This window comes from Colias croceus, chromosome 12, assembly GCF_905220415.1.
Source record: "Colias croceus chromosome 12, ilColCroc2.1".
NCBI lineage: Eukaryota > Metazoa > Arthropoda > Insecta > Lepidoptera > Pieridae > Colias > Colias croceus.
Genome location: NC_059548.1, coordinates 6,835,926 through 6,855,383, shown reverse-complemented (window position 1 = coordinate 6,855,383; position 19,458 = coordinate 6,835,926). Strand labels below are relative to the sequence as shown.

Here is a 19,458-nt window from a genome sequence, read left to right as displayed (position 1 = left end):
AAAATGGGGCGTAATCTTTTGATGAGTAGTTTAGAAAATGCATCATTTAATATCATCCTTCAAATATTTTTCAGGTGTGTAACATTCATTATAAATGCCTGGGTAATAAGGAATGTAGGACATGAAGTTATTGGTATAATGAATGTTAGACTCCTATTGTTAGAAAGTACTATATTGTTTTTAAGCCGAGAACCATTTCACAGAGCATGTTTAGGGCAAAAAGACAACTGTTCATGGAATCAAATAATAAATCAGACTTGGCTATCAGTTCCAATGAGCTGTTGTTTGTCTTTAGTATTTGTGTACATTTGGTTGAACATCTTACCCTTGGGTCATCCAGAACTTGCAGCACAGTATACATTTGGTTGTTGGAGTGTTGCATTTTCTTGTGTCTTGGAACTTTGTTCAGCAAATATGGCACTTGTAGCACAATTATTCTGTTTTGTCAAGTTAAAGGTTGTATTGGATACATTACATATATTTGTTCGAACAATTTTATTTTTATCCATTATTATTTATGATAGATCAATGGCACTGATAGCATTTTCTATAGCGCAAGTTGGTAGCATTGCAGTGATTGTTATTGCATATTATTGTTTCTTTTATTGGTACATTAAAAGCAAACCGCTTTATGCTAAAGGAGCCCTTAAAAGTAGATTGGTTCCAGATAGTGTTTTACAGAAACTTTACAGCAATATGGATGACTTCAACTTTGAGTCTCTCAGAGATTTCTTACCTAAATACTTAGGTTCAATAAATAATACCTTTGATAAAAAATTGAGTACATTAACTGTGAGCTTTGCTAAGCAGGGTGTTGTGAAACAGTTATTAACTGAGGGAGAGAAATATGTCATGTCTGCAAGCCCTGTAATGTCTTTTAGTGAACAGGCAACTTATGATGTTGTAAATAATTTAGGTAGCTTAGCTGCACGATTTGTTTTCAGACCTATTGAAGACAGTAGTTATTTTTATTTTACTCAAATGTTAAATCGGGATCTGCCTTTGCATAAACAAGATCAGCATAAAATTCAAGAGTCATGCACAGTGTTATCACAAGTGTGCAAAACAGTTAGTTCAATAGGATTAATTGTTCTTGTGTTTGGTCAAAGTTATTCTTGCACTTTACTCACATTGTATGGTGGTCAGGCATTCGTAGCTAGTGGTTTGCCAGTTCAACTGCTTAGGAGTCACTGCTTAGCAATAGTTTTAATGGCTATAAATGGTATTACTGAATGCTACACTTTTGCTACTATGACCAGTGGGCAACTAAATAGTTACAATTATTTAATGGTATTTTTCTCCATAAGTTTTTTACTTTTATCTTATATTCTTACTTATATTTTAGGTCCTGTTGGTTTTATAATATCTAACTGTATTAATATGTTAGCAAGGATAATCCATAGTATACATTTCATAAATGAAAAATATAAAGATACTGATTATAGGCCTTTAAGAGGGCTATATGTTGGTAAATTTTTTATAGTTACTTTAACTATTGCAGGAATTATTTGTAAATTATCTGAAGATAAACTATTTAAAACAAACATGCTAGCTCATTTAGCAATAGGCATTTTATGTTTTATCTGCGTGTTGATTGCATGGGGATATGAGAACAGAGAACTTATTGTCAAAACATATAGAAAGATTTTCAAAAAAGAAGATGTAAAGGTTTCACAAGACTAGCATTCGGTTATCAAACTATTATAAGCCTGTTATTATGTATACCTACCAAATGTAATTTGTATGCAAAAGGGTAATATTTAAAATAAAGTGTCTACTTTTAAGTAGTGTAAATCTAAAAGAGAGTTAATAAAAGTTAATTAAATAGTAATATAACATAGATTTATTTAAAATTTTAACATAATCTGTACATGATTATTGAATTTAATGTAATAAATGCACCCTTTCTTATTTACATTGGGTAAAAGAAAATACCTTTCATTTGAGTTTCACATATTCTTTTCACTTCATCTGAAAGCAATGTAAATAATTGTTACTCAATAAATTATACACTCACCGGCACGGAATCTTGGCCACTTACAAATTTGCCGATAAAAAAAGTTTGAAGTGTTTTTCACGATTTTTTTGTATGCAGATATGTTAACATATTATTTGTTTAATTTTATGGTAAGAAATCATTGAGTTTGAGAATAATCTTTTACCACTTTTTAAGAGTTACTCGAAATTTGTGATATGTGCGGTTAAGCCGAAGTTACGAATTGTTCGTTTTAAACTTTTTTTTATATCATTTATGCCATTTTAAGATATTGTTATTGTTGTACTGTAGTCAATGATCATAACAAACAATAAAAAATGCCATTAACATCTGAACAACCTACTCAGGCCATCACAATGATAGACCAATAACTGCCGCAACGTAAAGTACCTAATGTACAGTATGTACCTCGTTCAGCGATGCACTATGCATGGAGAAGATACCAGGAGACTGGCAGCCACATGTGCAGATCAGGAAATGAAGGTGTGAGGTGCACATCAGCTCGAGAAGACCCGTTTATTGTTCGAGAGATACTCAGAAATGGCTTTCTGACAGTTTTTAGGATACGCCACCGGCTCTAAAACACCAGGATAATAAATGTGAGTGAGCAATCGGAAAGAAGACTAATGAAAGAAGTTAATTTGAAGGTTTGCAGACCAGCACGCCGTCCAGAACTCCTCAGACATCACAGAGAAGCACGTCTTCGTTTTGCACGAGAACATGAAAACTGGACCCACAGCCAGTGCGCTCGTGGGGTGTTCACAGATGGCTGCTAAGGCACTTTACGAGCTTCTGATAGCCAACAGTCAGTATAGAGGAGACGAGAAGAGAGGTTTTCACACATCACCACACTCAAAATGCGATTTTTCATGGAGGGTCAATAATGGTATGGGGAGGTATAAGTTCCGATGCTCGCACGGAGTTATTTATCGTAGATAATGGCTTAAATTTGATCAGGTACATGGAGGAAATTCTCCAGGAACATGTTCAGCCCTATTACAGGTTTATCAGTGAAGAAAATTTGCTACTTATACACTATAACGCACGTCCGCGTGTCATACGATACGTATAAGAGTACCTTCAAGAGGTTATTATTGAAAAATTGTAGTGGCCAGCTCGTAGCCCGGATCTTAATCCAATAGAACACATCTGGGACATGCTTAAAAGAAACATAAAGTTCGATTCCAACCCAGCACTAATGTTAGATGAGCTTAGAAATACAGCTGGGGCCGTTTGGTACACTATAGCTCAAGTGGTCTCCAAAAATGTCTTCTAGAGTATGCCAGACTGGATGCAAACAGTGTTTAAGGCAAGAGAAGGAAACACCCTTTATTGAAAGGTTCAATTTTTTTATGGAAACGTTCTTTCTAATTTTTTAGCATTTTTTAAGAAATCATTTAAATTTCACAGGAAAAGCGTAAATTCTTGTTTAATTCATATCTACTCGGTAGTACTTCTTATTAACTTCCAATTATTACTAAAAGTTAGTAAAAACATTAAAGTAACTAGTTTTGATTAAATTTTTATTGAATTATGTAGTAGAAAAGAAATAGTGTTATTTTACGCAAAAATTTGCAGTGGCCAAGATTCCGTGCCGGTGAGTGTATAAATTATGTTTAAAATTACATATTTATTATTTCTTACCTGCTACTTCTTTCAAATTAGCATTTTTCTGCATAACAACATAAAATTCTCTGTCATTTGATGATTTTCCTGTGATCCAATACTCATCTGGAGTTTTTATTATTATTTCACCATATTTTCCTAAGCTGTGAAAAAATAAATTTCAAATCTTATAATGTTTCAAATAATGATATACACATCAATTTTATCAATATAATGCGCATCAATATTTTACCTTTCCTGATCTGCATGTATTTTGGCTATAATGCTTAAAACTTCTGGTCTAACTGCTGTTGATGGTGTCATGCAATTTGGAGGTGTCTAGAATAAATGGCAAAAATATTATGAATCATTTCTTTTACTTCATAGGGAAGTCTTAATAAAAGAATTAGAATATTGTAAAATTCTTGATCATCCTAAATTTTATATTAAACTAGCTGCTCCGCGCGGTTTCACCCCCGTGGCTCCACTCCTGCTGCCCGTAGCGTGATGAAATATAGCCTATAACCTTCCTCGATAAATGGGCTATCTAACACCGAAAGAATTTTTCAAATCGGACCAGTAGTTCCCGAGATTAGTGCATTCAAAAACAAACAAACTCTTCAGATTTATACTATTAGTATAGATAATGAATCACATAATTTTAGTACTCAACATATTAATTACTTACAGATGTTTTTAACGCTAAGTTCAGTCTGTTGAAGTACAAAAACTTGTGATCAGAAGGTGATATTTGAGCATTTTGTAATGCATGTATTGTACACTGTTCACTTATGGATGATGCAATTGTGGACAGTTGTGGCCCAATAAATGCATCCAATGCTCTGAATGTAGATAAGTTGAGACTTGTATTTACTGAAACAAAATTAAAATGTTAATCTATTCTTAATATATTAAACTGCTCAGTCAGGAGCACTATTTTCTGAACAACTCGAAATTGATGCTTCTTAGAACATTTTTATAGAAAAAAATTTACCATCTACAGTCAAACAAATTGTAGCACTCAAAGTCCTGTATATAATGAGATAATACTGTTGTGTATCAGTGTCATCCTCTCGCATCATATAAACCTTGCTAAGTTTTTGTAAATCTTCTTCAGTTTTAATGCCATCTGGTGGGCTGATAAAGCGACCATGCCTCTCTGCAGCTGTTACAGCTCCACCTTGTATTTCTTTTTCCACTTGTTTAGGAAGTAAGTTATGCACTAAATATTGATAAAGAGTAAGCATGTCATCCTTGCAAAGGCCATTCCTGTAAGATATGAAATCAATAGATGGGATGTTTGAATATCTGTTACATTATAAATTATATTTTAAAAATGGTTAAAATAAATATTTGAAGTATTCTTACCAGATAAGTTGGTCATTGTAGACAAAAGATACACATTTAAACTCAGGGTAGTTCACTTCAAGCAAATCTATGAAGCATATAACACTAAAGAATGAATTCTTCTCAAGTGGTAAGTAACTAATACCTTGAATAACATTGCTTATATCATTTGAAATATCTCTACTTGATATGTACTGAAAATAAATTAGTTTAAAGTACATTAAACATGAGAACATATTGGATAAGTATCTGAAAATATATATTTTTAATTAGTTGAAGGCAAAAACAAGCTTAATCAAATCAAAATTTCCACAGAAATTTTTATCTTACCGGGGTGAAAAATGTTTCACATATATTATAGGTTTCTTCAGGTGTTATTTGACTATATAATCCAACAAACATACGGAACATTTTGTATGATGATATCAGAAAGTCTTTCATTATTGATGGTTCCACCTGTATTTTAATGGTAGTTTTAATATAATTATAGTCTTATTTAATTACAAAAATTAAAAACAATATTCTTCTACTTACAACATCTTTACTTTCTCCAGTACTTTTTGTAGCATAAGGTATTCGAACAACCTGTAATCATTCAAAAAGCTATAATAAATTGACTTTCTAATACTTATGACTAACCACATTTGCTAATAACTTACCAGAACCATCCAAAAATCTTTCTCAGGTTGGTAAAATATATATCTTTTAGATTGAGTCTGCAAAGCTTCACATGGTTCGGAGGAAAATGTGCTATAAAGAAATGATGTTGGATATGTTGTATTGTATTGACATACACATGATGAAGTATTTCAGGTAAATCGTTTACTTTATAATAGAGGATTTCAAAACTTGAAGCAAATAAAAAATATCTTATCATTTAAAATATAGAACTACATCCCTCACAACAACAAGACGTACTCACGTCATAAATTTTACAACAGCCTCACATAATCCAACTTGAGTTTTGCGAGCATCAGCACTCATTTGATTTGGATAAAAAAATAGAATTCTTTTCAGTTCCTGTAAAAAGAATGGAATTTAGATAGAACATACATTTAAATAGATATTTTGTTTTAATTAACTTACATCTCCTTCCTTAGGTCCAAAGTTAGAATTAAAAATAAAGAAAGAATGTATTTTGTTTTTAACATCAATCATAATTATTATCTTTTTGTATATGCTTCACATAAAACAGTTACTAATACAAATACAATTCAATTCATAAAATTTTATTAGAGGTTTAATTTTCAGAAATTGTTTTTGTTTTGATTTTTGACTATTGATAAATGACATTTGACAGTAGTATGTCAAGAGTCAGACGTCAGTTGAAATTGAAAAATTCTAGTTGTCTGTGGAACGAATAGATTTGACATCCTTGACAATTTTGAAAAAAATATTTTTTTAATTTTGAACTTATTTTGAATATGAATTACCCACAGGAATTACCTATTATTATTTATTTAATTGATGAATTAGTGGTCCCATCAAGATCTGACTATAGCGAGTAGCACTCAGCCTTAGATTACAAAATAAAAGACAGATGGAGCGTTGCCGAACTAAACCGAATAATTTATCGTCATTTTCAATAAAGCTATGTGTGCTGTCATTTCACCGCTGCACTGTACGTACACGGTGCTTCTGTGAGCGTGTAATGTTGCCAGATATTGAAAAATTTCCCAAATGTTTCCCCGACTACGCAAAAAAGAGGGTTATGTTTTTCGAGTTTATGGATGTATGTATAATATCTCTTTGACACGCCCTGCAGTATAAACCGTTGGACCGATTTTGAGTTGTGAGGTTTCAATTTTCATTGCAATGATCTGAATTATTATGTCAGTGGCGGTAGTGACGTAGGCTGTATACATAAATGAGAAGTCAAGTTTTAATTTGTATTTAAATTCTTTTATTACATAAAGTACCTGCCTACTAAAGTTATATATGGACAAAAAAATTGTATTCAATTTTTTATTAAATAAATTACATAAAACAAGTTTCAATATTAACTATAATTATATTATTTTTTATTTTTCATAATATATGAATACGAATAGCGGTAGTTTTTAGTCGAGAATACGGGACACTTTATTTTCATCATATCCATCATGGAGTTCACATAAATTAAATCGCTAGCGAAAACGACTATGACGTTTTTAAACTTTATAAAAGTAACAAAATAATGTATTATGCTTATTAAAATAATCTAATAATTATCATGAACCTTTAGTGCACTATACAAATAATCACATTCACGATCGAAAAATCCAACAGCATTACCCTGAAGATCCTTTAACCATTTTACCGTTTTACCAATAAAAATGGCAAATTCATTTTCAAAATACTGGCAACATACGTTGAAGTTTTGTATTCCTTCATATCTGTAAAATTATTATTCGTATTAAAGAAATAAATCAGCCAAATAATCTACAGAAAACCTGTGAAACGATGTTTTATCTTTTTTTTTGTTTTCGGGAACAAATTTTACAGCGTTTTATTATCACAAGACGGCATTTTTTTACTAAAATTGCAAACCCTTTTTGACGTACTGCATGACACTATAATATGCGCTATAGCGTGGCTATAGCACTGGTGCAGCGACGTATTTATTTTTGATTTCGTATTTTCTTTGACAAGGGCGACGGGCGGTTGTCATGCTCCATCTGTACTTTATTTTGTAATCTAAGCACTCAGCAATATCAATAGAACAAAAGTTGTTCTATCAATCGATAACATAAAGAAAGCACAAGATTTAAATGTAAATATAAAAATTATAAAATTATGCGCGTAGAATTTATAGAATTTTCCATTCACATCTTATTTTAATAAGTATGAAAAATTCATTATTTACCACAGAAAAGTTCTATTACAGATTTCTATTATTATTGCTGTGATTATTGCTGTTTTGCTGATTTTTTTTAATTCGTTTCTATAGTTACCCGACTTGTTTTGTTGAGTGTTATTATAATAATTTCGAAGTCAAGTTTAAATTTTATCTTTTGCTAAGTTCAATTTAAATCAATAAAATGTCTGTACGAAATCCTCGATTACCTCTTTTGCCAGGATATGGAACTAATCCTATGGTATGTAGACTTTGGTATATGTATGTAATATAATTTGTCTACTTACAAGAAATTATCATACTTAGATCATAACTAAGATCCTTTGAGCAGTAGTGGCTCAGTGACTTCGGAATTTAAATCGATAAGTCGGGGGTTTGGGACCAGGAGAGCGTGTCAGAAATAAATTGATCTTTCAATTTATCTGCGCATGTGGATAACATCATCACTGCTTATACGGTGAAAGAAATCATAGTGAGGAAACCGACTTGTCGAAGAACCAAAAGTTTGACAACATGACGTGATATCTGCCAGCCCGCACTTGGCCACCGGGGGGGTTGGCTTGAATCCTCCTGTGTGGCCTGTGTCCCTGCAGTGGGAACATGATGATGATAATTTACTTGGTCACTTTAAATAAATAAATTTTGGTGGCTAAAATATAAAGAATCTTGGCGAGACTAATTATTGTTATCGATTTTGTTTGCGATAAAATTCCAAAACACAATATATTCGCTGTTTCAAAAAAACCCATACCCACTGCCAAGTGCCAACGCTACGAAATATTTTTTTTTCTATATTTCAACAGATAGGAAAGAAGAATTTCGGCGTTCGCCCTGTGTTCACAACGATTGGTAAAGTGAACATGTTGGTGGATAAAGCTGAGGCTGGAAATAGAGTGCCTTCTCTGTATTGTCGGAAACAGGCGCCAGATTTACCAACATGGATAATGTATGACAAAAATGTAAGCTTAAATTTTAAAGTACTTACAAATTTAAATTAATAAATATTGCGTAAGTAATAATACGCAAAACTTTCATTGAAAATTATATATCAATAAAAAAAAGAAATATTATGTTAATAAAATATATTGTATTTGTTATCTACTATAACCGTTTTTGAAATTTTGAAGATTAGGGGGTAATTGATTTCGCCTATATAAACATTGTGATAAACATATTATATGTTGTTAATTACACACATATTATTCTGTTTTTATAAATCTATAGATATTACGATTCCAAGCATATTTTCAACAATCTCTACACGAAATGCGTTCTGCTTCTCATATTCTACGAAAAGTTGAGATTTTTTTCTTCTTAGAAGACGGTACTATTAAAGTTATGGAACCTAGAACAGAAAACAGTGGATTATCACAAGGTAAGAATTTAAATAAATATTTATTTCTTAATTTTTAATCGAAATTTATTAGCACTGTTATTCCATTTTAGGTACTCTTATAAGTCGTCAAAGAATTCGATTGCCTTTTTCTTACGATGTTTATTACGATGTACTTGATTTAAATATTGGTCGTGAAGTAACGTTCTTTGGAAAAGTATTTAAGGTCAGTATTTTCGAATACGTTTAAATGTATTGTTGATATTTAATTGTAAATGTAAATTGTATCTACTAACTTTTCAATATATTTTTTTATTTCCTTATACCAATTGCAGATAGTAAATTGTGATAACTTCACTCGCGTGTTCATGAACCGCTTGGGTATAAACGTTCCTGATCCAATACCTTGGCCAGATGCTATTGAGGTACGAGTAGTTAGTGAGTAAATAATTTAATGTATCATGTAAAAAAATCGTTCCTTAATTTATTTTATGCTTTTAGAGAGCGCCAAACACAGCCAAACCTCCAAAACATAGACCTTTCCGACAGTTTCTGGATTTTGATAGACAAGTCTTAAGGTAATAAATACCTAATCATATAAAATTATTTATTACTAGAATATACTAATAGAAATATTATTATATTTACTAAATAGAAATATGTATTAATTATTACTGGGTTTCCGCCCACGGCTTCGCCCGCGCAGTCAAAGAAAAGCCCGTATAGTTCCCGTTCCCGTGGGATTTCCGGGATTGCGTCATTTTCCCGGGATAAAAAGTAGCCTATGTCCTCTCTCGGGTATCAAAATATCTCCATACCAAATTTCATGAAAATTGGTTCAGTAGTTTAGGCGTGATTGAGTAACAGACAGACAGATAGAGTTACGTTTGCATTTATAATATTAAGTATGGATAAAAGATATTGTCAAATAACTAATAAATTAAGTTTAAATAACTAATAAATTTATAACGATATTAAAATATGATATCTTTTAGATTCCATGGATATTGGGATGATAGAGAAACTGAATTTGGTATTATTCACCTTTTGGAGATACATTACTTTTTAGCAGATGATACAATGGAAATAAAAGAAGTACTGCCTCCGAATTCGGGAATGGAAGCTGGACCCATGTTTTTGAAAAGGATGCGGCTTCCACGTGTAAGAATAAAAACTTTCCTCAACGATATAAGAAGAGCGCTTTTTTAAGACAATTTGTGTAATATGTATTTCTTAATATTTCTAAAAATGATTTGTTTCCAGAAAATACCATCGCACATTGAAATGACTGGTGGTCCAAAGTGTCCATCATACACTCCGGCTGATCTCAGCATTGGCGCTGTGATAAATGTTTTCGGGCGAAAAGTTGTACTTATCGATTGTGACCCATTTACCAAAGAATATTATCGAGTAACATACGGCTTTGGTAAGTGATATATATTTTGTTTATCGTCCGATAACGTTATTTTTATTTAAATTGAAAAAGTAAACATTGATTGCGTCAATATTTTAATAGCAAAATTTTTATTCCAATCTATTAATTTAAAACGCCAGTTTTGAATCCGTCAAGCTGTTTACGCTACAGAGCATTAGGTACAAACAGTTAAACATAAAATAAATTGAAAATATAGCCCTCTTGGTGAAAATTTTAATATGCAAGGTTATATGTGCAGATTCATTTACGCCGCTGCCTGTACCAAAAGATGAAGGGACTGAATGTATAAGCACCAGTGTAGCAGACAGACAGTTGCCACCGTGGAATGGTTATGGCAGTTATGATGATTCCGCGGAAAACTGTCGAACTGTAGAACCAAAACCTCCCCATAAGGATTTCATGAAATTCTTGCATAAAGATCGGTACTGTCTTATGCTTTTGGTTACAATTTGCATCCGGATCGGATAAAATTTAAATTAAGTAACTACCAAGATTAATTTGAAATTTTCGTTATGAATATCTTAGATAATGCTGTATTCCAGTTCAATTTATAGTATTAGATCTTCTACTTATTCAACACAATTATCGCATTAATTACTGTATTTTTTAGGGTTGGTTTTGACTCTCATACTCTTCGTTTTGCTGCACGGCTTATTACTGACAATCCTGAAGATAGCACTCGTTATTTTATTATGAAGTATTTCTTATGTGATGATACGATTGGAATATTCGAGCTTGGAGAACGTAACTCTGGGTTTAAGGTAATTATGTCAAAACGCAATGTAAAAGAGGTATACAGAGTATTTATCATGTGTTTTTTAAGGGAGGAAAGTTTTTCCGCCGGGATAAAATGTATCTGCCGGATGTAGATTTCTTTGTGCCAAAAGAGCCTCCAGCCTACACTGACAAGGACATGTGGGTTGGCAACGAGGTGATAATTAATAAGCACCGTTTCCGCCTTATAGCAGCAGATGAATATGCGTTACGGTACATGGAGCTACATGCAGATGAGGTACGGGCTTAATAAGTTGTATTGTATTGTATTAGCCTATCGTGTCCGATTGCTGGGCAAAGGCCTCTTCAAGGCGCTTCCATGAATCGCGATCTTGTCGCAAAAAAAACCAGTCATTTATAAATTGGTCAATTCCTCCCGCCATCTTTTCTTCGGCCTGCAGCGAGTTCTTTTGGTTGTTCCTTAATAAAGAGATTGGATTTTTTTCTCATTACTTTCTTTCACACATTTGTTAACAAAATATATAATAAGCTTTCGCTTTTTGTCATCACTTAAGTGGGTATTTTGCTAAGTCAAAGTGGTGTCATGAACGAAAATCCTGGGATAAAAATTGCACGGTGATAGGTTCAGATTGGCATTAATTCTTTGTACGGAGGTACTTATTATTTCAATGTTTCTAGTATCCAATGGCGAATATAGCTCTAATAATGGATAAAATTCGACGCACTTTGGCTTCTCAAGAGAATGGATACAAGAATTTTGTAGCTAAATATATGGAAGCTGTTTTGCCAAACAAAAAAGAATTGATGACTGTCAGATGTTTTAAGTAAGTATATCTAAATACCCTCATATATTATTTAATATTCGAGTATTTTATGTAACTTTATTATATTATACTACTTACCTACAGGCAAGCACTTAAAGAAATAATGTGTGAAAAAATGACTGAACATGAATTTTTAACATTGATCCGACATTTCCGCGGAGATCCTGGCCAAGAAAAGAGCCCGCGCCGTGAAATGATCAGGTACCATTACTTTCACTTCCATTACTTATGTTTATTTTTTTTGTTGTCATGCTCAAACCTGTCTACACTCCTGTAAAGTCTTTTTTCATTAATTAGATAGCATATAGTAGATCAATTTTAACGAGTTTTTTGAATGCTCTACATTTATTTTTTGAATTGGTAAACATAGCCTACTAACTAAATTTGCTCCGTTATAAAACTCGTTTTCACATCCAATGCTGTGCTCCGTGGTTTTTGTTCTGGTTTTCTGTTACCCGGGTGCAAAAGTCATGGGTGATAGTTTTCAACTATTACTTACCATAATGCGTTGTGATCGAGACTCAAAAGCGATTTCGGTCTTTGAGCGTTACAGCTTTTTGATGATATGATATTTTCAAAGGTCCCTAGTATTCTCGGACTTAACACGTGGTCTGTGGGACGATCGCGAGAGACTGAAAGAGGCGTTGTTACACGCGGACGCCAATGGTCTCGGAGTGCTGCCGGCCCCGCGGCTGCGGCAGTTGCTCAGGGCTAATCGGTTGCCGATAAACACTGATCTGATGGACTGCATGTTACAAGTGTTAGTATGATTTTGTAATGGTAATGTTGAATGGTTTGGTAAAAAAAGTAGAGGTAAAGGCTAATTGTTATCAAATTAAAATCTTCTTTTATTCATTTTTTGGGTTTAGTAATTTCGATAATAGATATAATTAAAATATTTCATACTTCACTACTCTTCCCATATGTACATTTAACGTGTATCTACCTAATGCTGAACATATTTCCTTTTATATTTTCATGAATTTTCTTTACATTTTACTAAACTGCCGCTAGGTTGAAAAAGGATGATGACTGCAACATAGTCTATGATGATTTGATGTCATTCCTCGATTTCCAAACACGTCCAGTTTACAATTTATCTGAATCAGATTATCAAAAGGTTATCAGGCACGCTCCACCGCTGAAGGATACTGAGGTAATACCTATTATATAATTATATATTTTCTTTATAAGTATTTATTTAAAATTATATATTCTGTCTCTATGTTTATCAACTATCTGGTTTCCATAACACAAGCGAAAGCTTAGTATGGGATCAGATCGTGCCATGTGTGAAAATTATCCTGAAATTTTCATTATTTATTTATTATAATACAATAAGTGCATATCGTTTAGCTTATGAATATCGATGCAATAATTAACATATTTGTTTATAGTGTAAAATATGGTCTGAAACTGAATCTGTCATTCAAGAAGGATACGTAAATTGGAATGCTTTTCTGTGCCAGTTGAATCTTGAACATCTTGTGAAGGAACAAACTCAATGAAAATAAGTAGAGTTTGGATGCTAACCTTGATGAATATAGAATTTTGTAAACATTTTATAATCGCTTTGATTAAATATTTAAAAGAGGCAAATTGTGGTTTTATTGCTGATCTCTACCATATCTGATCTGTACCTAACTTTAATGATATTATTTACTTTTAAGCTAACTTAGCTTTAAAAAAGGTATGTACCTATATGTAATATATTATATGCTATCTGTTATTTTTGTTGCCTTTCAATAAACATTTAATAAAAAAATATAAGAATAGTCATTTTGGAAATTGATCAGAAAAAGTAAAAGTAATAAATGAAACACCTGAATTGTTTTTACATCAATTTATTCATCACAATAAATAGGTACTCTCTTTTTTCTTTTCTCACTTTTTCATCCTAAAATTACACACTTTGAAGTTACACAAAACAAAACGTAGTTTCCCTTAACTCGTCAAGTGATTTTATGACCACCGAATTTTTAAAATTACAATAAGTAATACAAATTATTAAATAAATAACTTATCTAAATGTGATTCCTTAAATAAATGACTTTAAAAATTAAGCTATGAGATTTTTTATATTTCTCGTACACTTAAAAGTAAGTTTGTACAATTGTAATCACATTATTAGGTAAAATATTATGGTGTTGTCTTAAAAATTATACGAAATAACTGGTACACATACCTATTTAGATTTTAATGGAATCAAAATCCTATTTTAATAATCAATAATTTCAAATTTAATACTGAAACAATTATTTTGTTAGTAAAAGTCTTTTTATAATAAAAAAAAAAAAAAAAAACAATGTAATGCGAGCGGTAATGTAGAGCATCTTTACGAAAAAAAAAAAAATTGTGATAACGTTAAAGAAGTTTTAATTCATAGAAAATATCTTTTGAAAATTAAAAAAGCTTGCCCAAAGTATTTACGATCATTAATTAATAGGTAGTCGAATATTCATTCGATTAAAACAGGTTCTAAATAACCAGTAACATTTCATCAAAGAGTATTTAACGATTTATTTTCGGAAATGGCACAAAGTACTTATTTGTGTCGTCCTTTATTCTAAAATCCATATTAAAAGATATTTCACTTATTTAAAGGCCTTTCAAATTTATTAGGAATCTTTGTGGAATGATAGTATACCTATAATATTATGTTTATTTTCTTAGAGGGTCAAAATTAGATATAAAGAGAATTATAACTTATGACACTGGATTGAATCTTTATCGTTTTAATACTTAAATTCTAATCAATAATTTACATATTTACAATCCTAACATAATCATTGAGATGCAATCGTTTCAGGGTTACTACTTGACATTGATATTTTTAGATTTCTAGTTTTGTGAAGTTGGCACTTTCCTTTAAATATTTCTAATACTATAATATACATAGAATATTTGTTTAATTGGAAGAGCTATTTTCTATCACCACATGTCCTTAACTCGTTCTGCCGCCGGTACTTGAGGACGAAATCTGAAAAAGAAAGTTCACTGAATCTATTTATTTGGTAACGGATTGAACATGCAGTAGGTACGAAAATAATAATAATAATCAATGTCTCTATCGCTACCTTAACATTTAATTGAATCCTGTTTAAAATAATGAAAAACAAAAACCCAAAAGTGAGTTTCGATTGGAATCGTAATATTCCTACGTAGGTACACCATGATAACTACGTGCTTCGTCTCAATTAGAATCTTTCTGAAATAGACTCCGTAATATTATATAACTATTTGTTTTAAGATGAAATTCTTACAGTCGGTATGTACCTATGTGCGGGAGTTGACTGCGTGGCTAGTGGTGACATCTTTATTCCTGAGTTGTTCCCATTTATACTTGATCCTATACTCGACGCAGAATCCGCACTGAAACAAAGTATTTGGAAATAATTAAAGAAAGCTTAAATTTTTATGGAATATGTACAAATCAATTTGAAATAATTGTAATAATTATAACGTTGTATGAACATTGATCTGTGATAAGCATCTCTATCAATGTCAAAACCGATTGCTATTATAAATATTTGAATACAAATAAATTTTCGTAATACTGAAAAATAATTTTTTTACCGATCAATTTGCCTCCTAAATAATGGATACCTCCATGGTGAGTTAGGTTTCCGTTGTTCATGCTGGTATGCGGGATTGTCCCGGCCTCGGCTCTCGTTAACTATAGACATAGACACCTGCCGCTCGGGGTCGCGGGTTTTTGATGATAGTCTTCTGTAATTTAAAAATAATTATTATTTTTTCCTTTAATTTTTTTTAAGAGTGATGGTAAATAAAAATTTTGATTGAATTTGGAATTATATGTTCAAAGTTTCATGACTGTATTATTATTAAAAAATTAATGGCATCATAATATATTTACCTTAATATTCTAGTAGGCAGCGAAGCTTGTGCTTGCGGTCGGGCTCTTTGCCGACTGTCCACAATAAGCACGTGTCGGTCGTATGGAGTATCGTAATCTACCTCCAATACTGTTGAGAACCTGTGCGGCCACACTAGGTCAAGTGCGGCTATTAGTAATCCTACAACTAGACAAATGCAACCTGGAAAAAAAGATGAAGATGCATTAAACGGAGGCAAATAATTTTGGAATATGAAAACTTAAACATTTGAGAATAAACCTTAAAAAAATTAAAATGTTTTCTTAAAACTTTGGTACCTGCTATAAGGACTAGCCAAAAGCACCATCCCATAGAGAAGAACAGCATAGCTCCATCTAATCTGACTATGAGCGGGTCGTGAGGTAACGATGCCCAGTACCCTCCGGCAGCGGCACACAATGTCACTCCGAGAACTGTCATCGCATACGCACCGTATCTCGGTACGACCACGAGTAGTAGGTTCATAATCAACCATAGCGCGAATGCCGTCCTGTAAAATAGGAAATTATCATATATTTTATGGATATTGCACATCCCTTTATGAGGATTCATTACTACATTCCTTGTATTTTAGTACAGACTTATTGAGATGCAATGATGAGAAGTTTTTACATTTACAGAATATAAGAATTACATGCTTACCATAGAAGAGTAGTAGTTGTGTATCCAGCTGCTCGATATTTAGCTCCCCACTCGAATCCTTCATGTTCCACAGCAAAATGTTCAGCTACAGAGAGGAGAGGGTACGGCAGACCGCGCAGCAGACCAGCTCGATACCATTCTTGTATCGCACCGGCTTCTTCCCATCGAAATTGCTCGTTATAGTCGACGCCTGGGTCACCGTGCGTTATGTTGCCCCATGATAGCGCTGCATGTTATATAAGTTCATTATTTTATTTATTAGTTTTACTTTGCTGTCTCTAATATGTAATGTAATCATGAACTATTTTTTGATAATTTAATAAGTTATTTAATGAAATCTTCTGAAATGTAGATAGAGGTTATCGAAAATATAGCTCTAGAGCTGCTTTTACACAGAGGATCCTGATTGACTTAAGTGCCCACGGCTGCATACAATCATCCCAGTTTGAAATGTTGCTTATTACATGATTCCATGATATAATTCTGACTAAAATATATTTTTTTTCCAAGTTAAATTAATTGTTATCCATACCAGTGAGCGTAACATTGACGTGTCCCAAACCGACATGTATCGCCAGCCAACAGTCGAGGCGTTCCGGAGAAAATGCCCGGTAGGCTGCGCGGGCGATTCGCGCGCCCGCTACGTGCCAGGAGGATCCGTGCTTGCATACTGGAATTCAAGTTTAAACACCGTTCCTTAATAAATTAAACCAATTAAATATTAATAAAGGCATGACATTTTATCTTTAAACAGCACACCTTTACGGATAATAAGGCGGTACAAATTAATTGCACGATGTTCTCAACACTAAATAATTGACATAAAAAAATATCCTCGTATTGATTTTTTTACTGATAGGTTTTTATACGAACTTTAAAATTAATTGGCTCCTTCGGTTTTTGTAACATGAAAATATGCTTAGTTAAGTTGTTGTATATATTTCTTCGGGTTATATTGTACTAGTAAAAAATTCTTTTATGATCCCTGACATATTAATAAGCTCAATTGTTAGGTATTGGATGGAGGTTTTTCAATCAAGGAGATTTTTTATTTAGCACAATAGGTCATTGTGTTTTTGTGTTAGGTTCGCTGTTATATGTTTTTATCAATAATGTAGGTGCAATTAAGGCAGTGCTGTGGAAAAAAATGGAAATGATTACAGTTTTAATTGATCGCCTACATATAGTAATGTATAAAGATATAAAAGAAATAGAAGTAAACTATGTTTTTAAATTATTATCTATTTATAAAAAAAATATCTTACCTAGGATTACTGTACCCACGAACAGACTCAATGTGACTATTGTGAATGTTGAAAATCTCTGTAACGAATAAAACAAAGAATTAAACAACTAGGTACCTTGCAAAATTATCTTTAAATAAAATGAAGTTATGTAGTAACTTTAGTTATTGAGATATTTATCATTAAAATTTGCTCTTACTGATACATAAGTTTAACAAAGCTGGTAATATAGCCTAAAGATTATTACCGTCACTCACCTCCTTCCTGATGCCTGGGAAAATGGCGAGGAACGCGAGGTACAAGGTGACAGCAGCAAGGATCAGCGCCAGCGCCGGGACGTCAGCGGCGACTGCGGTGCGGTTGTGATAGGCGTATAGGGTTGGCCCGCCTTCCTCGCGGAAAGCATCAAACCACCCCTTCATCGCTCACCCAGCCTGTAATTATAATAAAAGTTTCTATAAACATTGACTCTCAAAAGTATTGACTTTTTTTAAAAAAGTGTAGGTAATTGAAATCACGTAAAACCTTTACTATTGGATACAGAAGTATGAATTTGGATTCCACATATTTTGTGTAAATTGTTTTCTTTCAGATAAATGTTGGAAAAAAAAGGGATACGATTTGCAGGTTTTGTAAGTAGCTTATTGTAAAAACAAATTGTAAACGGTTGCTATTAAAATTTTAATTACCGACTTGCCTCTTTCATGTTTTGTACTTGACACAAATAAATCGTTCTAGTTCAATTTACGACGCTTTTTATAGCTGTAAATTTTTAATTAAAATTAGTTTACAAAAATTAACAGTGTTGCGAATATTGAAAAAAAAAAACAACATTCTCAAAAAATACGTTAGTCCCCGTAAATAAAACCAGTTTATACAAAATAGGTAAATCAATCAATAGTTGCAGCAATATTTAATAATGAAAAAAAGCAAAGAATTAAAAGCTCCTCTTTCAATCAGTAAAATCGCCATAGCAAATCGCTCAAAATGCAAAGTACATAGAGTTCGGAGAATTTTTCATTTTAAAACAAACTCTAGGATAAAGTTAGATTGTAATCATGACGTATAGAATAGGAATTCTCGTTGCGAAACGCAGGCTGTAGGTTGCCTTTAAGGAACTGATTTGACTTTTAGTGCAATTTGCTGAATTAATGTGGACCTGATAATCAATTGAGAGTTTAAAACGTTGAATTATTTAGGTACATGATTCAGTTTGTGTTGTTACGGATCTTAATAATTATTATCAATAATAAAAAAAGGATATTTTTTCAACAAGTTATGTTTATTTTGGAATGTATGTATGCCACAGAGCAACAAGGATATCTTGAATTCATGTTTTGTGGTATGAATTAAACTTATAAATGTATATCTAAATAACAAAGCAAAGCTAAATATACCGTAATAATTGTAAAATTATACAAAGTAAAAATGGGATCGCTTATTAATTCCAAATTAATTGATCTCGTCTAACACGAGCCAGACACTATTCTTAAATACTCATTAGTAGGTAAAGTACGCAATAACGTCACCTCCAGGACAATATTCAATACCTTCTGAATCTATAC

At 32.3% G+C, this 19,458-nt stretch overlaps 4 protein-coding genes across 6 annotated transcripts in view; 2 read left to right on the top strand and 2 right to left on the bottom strand.

Annotated features, from left to right (window-relative positions):
* The first annotated feature begins 3 nt into the window (after positions 1-3).
* LOC123696087 (protein RFT1 homolog) lies at positions 4-1,932 on the top strand. The gene has a single exon (XM_045642092.1). It carries the CDS (start codon positions 4-6, stop codon positions 1,681-1,683), a length of 1,680 nt encoding a protein of 559 aa, XP_045498048.1. The 3' UTR covers positions 1,684-1,932.
* On the bottom strand, positions 1,824-6,239 carry LOC123696088 (vacuolar fusion protein CCZ1 homolog). The gene is made up of 11 exons (XM_045642094.1): positions 6,035-6,239; positions 5,871-5,968; positions 5,608-5,698; positions 5,483-5,533; positions 5,279-5,404; positions 4,970-5,142; positions 4,596-4,870; positions 4,290-4,474; positions 3,855-3,940; positions 3,641-3,765; positions 1,824-1,971 (listed from the first exon to the last, which is right to left on the bottom strand). Exons 1-11 carry the CDS (start codon positions 6,104-6,106, stop codon positions 1,913-1,915), a joined length of 1,341 nt encoding a protein of 446 aa, XP_045498050.1. The 5' UTR covers positions 6,107-6,239; the 3' UTR covers positions 1,824-1,912.
* A 1,410-nt stretch (positions 6,240-7,649) lies between these two features.
* On the top strand, positions 7,650-13,710 carry LOC123696086 (EF-hand domain-containing family member C2-like). The gene is made up of 16 exons (XM_045642091.1): positions 7,650-8,025; positions 8,588-8,743; positions 9,009-9,159; positions 9,231-9,343; positions 9,453-9,542; positions 9,619-9,695; positions 10,113-10,278; positions 10,381-10,543; positions 10,791-10,974; positions 11,163-11,313; positions 11,376-11,564; positions 11,966-12,111; positions 12,196-12,312; positions 12,692-12,871; positions 13,126-13,267; positions 13,509-13,710. Exons 1-16 carry the CDS (start codon positions 7,969-7,971, stop codon positions 13,617-13,619), a joined length of 2,193 nt encoding a protein of 730 aa, XP_045498047.1. The 5' UTR covers positions 7,650-7,968; the 3' UTR covers positions 13,620-13,710.
* A 229-nt stretch (positions 13,711-13,939) lies between these two features.
* The window catches only part of LOC123696301 (dual oxidase maturation factor 1), a 38,932-nt gene continuing 33,413 nt past the window's right edge, over positions 13,940-19,458 (bottom strand). For 2 of the 3 annotated variants that reach the window (XM_045642409.1, XM_045642410.1), the window contains 9 exons: positions 18,151-18,327; positions 17,915-17,972; positions 17,182-17,319; positions 16,650-16,875; positions 16,286-16,497; positions 15,989-16,169; positions 15,688-15,840; positions 15,388-15,483; positions 13,940-15,091 (listed from right to left, as the gene is read on the bottom strand). In XM_045642409.1, the coding sequence (XP_045498365.1) occupies positions 15,043-15,091; positions 15,388-15,483; positions 15,688-15,840; positions 15,989-16,169; positions 16,286-16,497; positions 16,650-16,875; positions 17,182-17,319; positions 17,915-17,972; positions 18,151-18,315 (1,278 nt within the window). In that variant the 5' untranslated portion in view covers positions 18,316-18,327 and the 3' untranslated portion in view covers positions 13,940-15,042. Of the gene's footprint in view, positions 15,092-15,374; positions 15,484-15,687; positions 15,841-15,988; positions 16,170-16,285; positions 16,498-16,649; positions 16,876-17,181; positions 17,320-17,914; positions 17,973-18,150; positions 18,328-19,458 lie in introns of all 3 variants that reach the window. The other variant, XM_045642411.1, reaches the window with a different exon arrangement.

Bases quoted from the DNA above. Each gene is read 5' to 3' on its own strand.
- LOC123696086 (XM_045642091.1), top strand. From the start codon at position 7,969: ATGTCTGTACGAAATCCTCGATTACCTCTTTTGCCAGGATATGGAACT. The intron at 10,544-10,790 runs GTAAGTGATATA...TTATATGTGCAG, and splicing joins TCGAGTAACATACGGCTTTG to ATTCATTTACGCCGCTGCCT. The intron at 12,112-12,195 runs GTAAGTATATCT...ACTTACCTACAG, and splicing joins ATGACTGTCAGATGTTTTAA to GCAAGCACTTAAAGAAATAA.
- LOC123696088 (XM_045642094.1), bottom strand. From the start codon at position 6,106: ATGATTGATGTTAAAAACAAAATACATTCTTTCTTTATTTTTAATTCT. The intron at 5,534-5,607 runs GTAAGTTATTAG...GAATGATTACAG, and splicing joins AAGATTTTTGGATGGTTCTG to GTTGTTCGAATACCTTATGC. The intron at 4,475-4,595 runs GTAAATTTTTTT...ATTTTGTTTCAG, and splicing joins AATTTGTTTGACTGTAGATG to TAAATACAAGTCTCAACTTA.
- LOC123696087 (XM_045642092.1), top strand. From the start codon at position 4: ATGGGGCGTAATCTTTTGATGAGTAGTTTAGAAAATGCATCATTTAAT.